This window comes from Triticum dicoccoides, chromosome 6B, assembly GCF_002162155.2.
Source record: "Triticum dicoccoides isolate Atlit2015 ecotype Zavitan chromosome 6B, WEW_v2.0, whole genome shotgun sequence".
NCBI classification, from domain to species: Eukaryota; Viridiplantae; Streptophyta; class Magnoliopsida; order Poales; family Poaceae; genus Triticum; species Triticum dicoccoides.
The window spans coordinates 612,980,936-612,984,182 of NC_041391.1; the positions used below are offsets into that span (position 1 = coordinate 612,980,936).

At 48.3% G+C, this 3,247-nt stretch overlaps 1 protein-coding gene and 1 pseudogene across 1 annotated transcript in view; both read left to right on the forward strand.

The window, feature by feature from the left end:
- The window catches only part of LOC119322371 (polyadenylate-binding protein 3-like), a 5,128-nt gene extending 3,698 nt beyond the window's left edge, over positions 1-1,430 (forward strand). Inside the window, exons 3-6 of the mRNA XM_037595868.1 lie at positions 563-754; positions 864-985; positions 1,073-1,138; positions 1,172-1,430. Of these exons, the coding sequence (XP_037451765.1) occupies positions 563-754; positions 864-985; positions 1,073-1,121 (363 nt within the window). The 3' untranslated portion in view covers positions 1,122-1,138; positions 1,172-1,430. The remainder of the gene's footprint in view (positions 1-562; positions 755-863; positions 986-1,072; positions 1,139-1,171) is intronic.
- Positions 1,431-2,138: 708 nt separating this feature from the next.
- On the forward strand, positions 2,139-3,194 carry LOC119321323 (annotated as a pseudogene).
- The last annotated feature ends 53 nt before the right edge of the window (positions 3,195-3,247 follow it).

Here is a 3,247-nt window from a genome sequence, read left to right on the forward strand (position 1 = left end):
TCATACTTTTTCATGACTTCTCAGCTAATTATCTATGGATTATGTAATCTCATTTATGGTCCTATTGGATATATACTGCTACTTACGTTAGTAAGGTTTCTCTTGTACCTTCAAAATGAGAGATTTTCCATATTGACTTTCGAGAAATAACCTTTTAAATCTTCAGTATTATTGGCGATGGTTTTCTCCCTGGCTATAATTAATTTAACCTTCCCTCAGTTAAAATGTCATTCGCATTTGTTTTAATCTTGAGCTTGTGTAGTAACCCAAAGACCAGCTATACTTTATGAACTAATACTCCCTCTGTTCCATAATGTAGTGCGCCCGCGCTTTTCGAGATTTAAATTTGACCATAAATTTAACCAACGTGGGCGACTGCGGCGGGAGCAAAAATTATAACTACAGTATATTACCCTTCAAGTTCACAAGTGCAAACGTTGTAGACACAATATCTAGTAGAATCTTATTGTGTTAGTTAAATTTTTAGCTGAATAATCCATTGTTTAATCTTTCAAGCCCATTCTGTTGACATCTGTTTTTCTGATATTATCATGTACTGCAGGTTGATTATGCGTGTACACCAGAGGAAGTGCAGCAGCATTTCCAAGCTTGTGGAACTGTCAACAGAGTGACAATCTTGACCGACAAGTTTGGACAGCCAAAAGGATTTGCTTACGTGGAATTTCTAGAACAAGAAGCCGTTCAGGAGGCTCTTAATCTGAATGAATCTGAATTGCATGGTCGTCAGATCAAGGTGCGAAGATATTAACAGCTTTTCATTCAGACATCGAGTTTTCAGTACTACCTCTCTTTAATAATGTCTTTGAATTTAAAATCAACCTTCACTCTGTTGTGCTCAACAGGTATCACCAAAGAGGACAAACGTCCCTGGGATGAAGCAGCGTCCTCCACGCGGATTCAATCCCTATCATGCCTACCCTTATAGATCATACGGGGCACCGTATTTCCCACTGTACGGATATGGGTGAGTTCCGCAGCTTTTGCAAAACGTGGATGATCAATTGTATCGTCTGTTCTAACAGCTATCTTCTTGTCTTTGTGCTATTTTCAGGAGAGTTCCCAGATTCCGCCGGCCGACACGCTACAGGCCGTACTTTTGAGAGGACGAGGCTTCCATGAAGCTCAATGCAACGCCAGTAGCCATACCGAAGAATAATCTAGCTGCCGCTGTTTCGGTTACATTGTTTGACTGGTAGACATAATCTGACGACGGGCGAATGCCCCTATCGTGTCCTCTTAAGCTCTGTTGTACTGTGGGCTTGCAGTATGGATTCAGTCATGTGGTGATATTGGTTTGCTGACTTGGTAGTCATTGTCTGACGTGGTTATTATGTTGGCTCGAATGAAGTTACGATGCCATGTTCTGATGTCAAAATTTAAAAGAAAAATGTGATTCTTTACCTGTATGCGATGAGCCTGTAACCCTTTGAATCTGAAGTATAGCATATGTCAGGCCCCATCCCCTTTGATCTCTGAAGAAATTGACACTCCGTTCTGCTTAGCTGAAGAAACCAAACATTCCCAGCTGTTGGATCTGCATCTGACGGCAACTTACTGCTTCGTTGAGCTGCCTCGAAGCACTGCAGCCCTCCATCGCGGCTGATGTTGGTCTTCCTGTGTATGCTTGAAACACGAGAAGAGCACTGGGGCACTTTTTACTTTTCAGTCTCTGTTTCTCTTTACTTTATTCAAAATGTAAGGCTATAAGAAGCCCAGTATACCGAGGGGAAGAGACATCCATCTTGCACCGAGTATAAACCCTAGCCCTAATGTTCTGGCTGGCCTAAGTGCGTATCCTAATTCGCCCTAAATTCCTCGCAATCGTCCCACAAAGTGTGCTACTCTGAATGATTTTAACTGAATTTCTCCCCTCTTTAGTTCTTCAGGCTAGTTGCGCCCAATATGGCAGATCGTCCGCGCGTTGGCTTCAGGAGCAATTCGTCATGTGTGATACCAGTTGAAGTTGAAGCCATGTCCGTGTTGGATACGATCCCCTCCTGATACGAATTCTACATATTCTGAGATTGTACTGTAGTACGCTATAGCTAGTCGAGTTGATTCTCGCGGCGTGAGGTTCTCTCGTGCGCGAACGCCGAACCCCGTACGTACGTATCACCATGTGGCTACTGATCAAGATCATCCACCACATGATCAAGTTCAAAGGGGCCATCGCGAAGCTCGAGGAGGCAGCGGCACGCGCCCACGGCCGTCCGGCGAGGCTGGACCGGCTGCGATCGGCCTGCCGCCACCTGACAGGCGTGGACAACCACCTCACCAGAATGCACGACTTCCTCGAGAGCGACCTCCCCGGCGGCGACCGCCTGGGGATCTGGGGCCGGCGGGGCGCCGGCAAGACGTCGCTCCTCACGCCGCTCCAGCAGACCAAGCCGTACCACGCGCTCTTCGACCGCGTGCTCTACTTCGCGCTGGGCGGCAGCTCCTCGGTGACGGACGTGCAGCACTGCATCGGCATCTGCCTGGGCTACAGCTACGGCGTGGTGACGTCGGCGGACGAGCGGTTCCTGGCCCGCCTCATCCGCCGGGACCTCTCAAGCTGAAGCTTCCTGCTGCTGCTGGACGGGCTGGGGGCGCCCGTTGACCTGGCGGCGGCCGGCGTTCCGATGCCGCTCGGGAAGGGCGGCCGGCGGCAGAAGGTGGTCGTGGCCTCGGAGACCCCGGACGTGTGCGCCCTCATGGGGTGCACCGCGGACAACGTCGTCGAGATCGGGTGCCTGGGGGAAGACGACGCGTGGGGCCTCTTCAGAGACTGCGTTGGGGATAAAATCCTCCAAGATTCTCGGATTCGGCCGCTCGCCAAGGAGGTACCTCCGTTTTAAAATAGATGACCCAACTTTGTATACGTACGTACAGCCCACACGGAGTACAATCACCGTGCATGCATGCAAAATTGCAAATCCTTCCTTTACAGAGTTCCTTTTCTTTTACTTAGATATTTGAAACTGCTGCATGAACTCACCTGATCGAGTATTATGCATGCGCAGATGGTTGAAGCCTGTGGAGGGTTGCCACTGGCACTAAGGATGTTTGGTTGCCCGATGTCTGCTATACAAGATGCAGATGAATGGAGGTATATGCATAAGTATCTTAAGGCCCGGCTTCCATTGTCACATGAACAACTTTTAGATTTGTTAGATAATATCCGGCACTGGTAAGGTGTTTCAGCTGCAATAATAGTGCTACTTTCTTCTTTGAGCTTGTAAGTTTT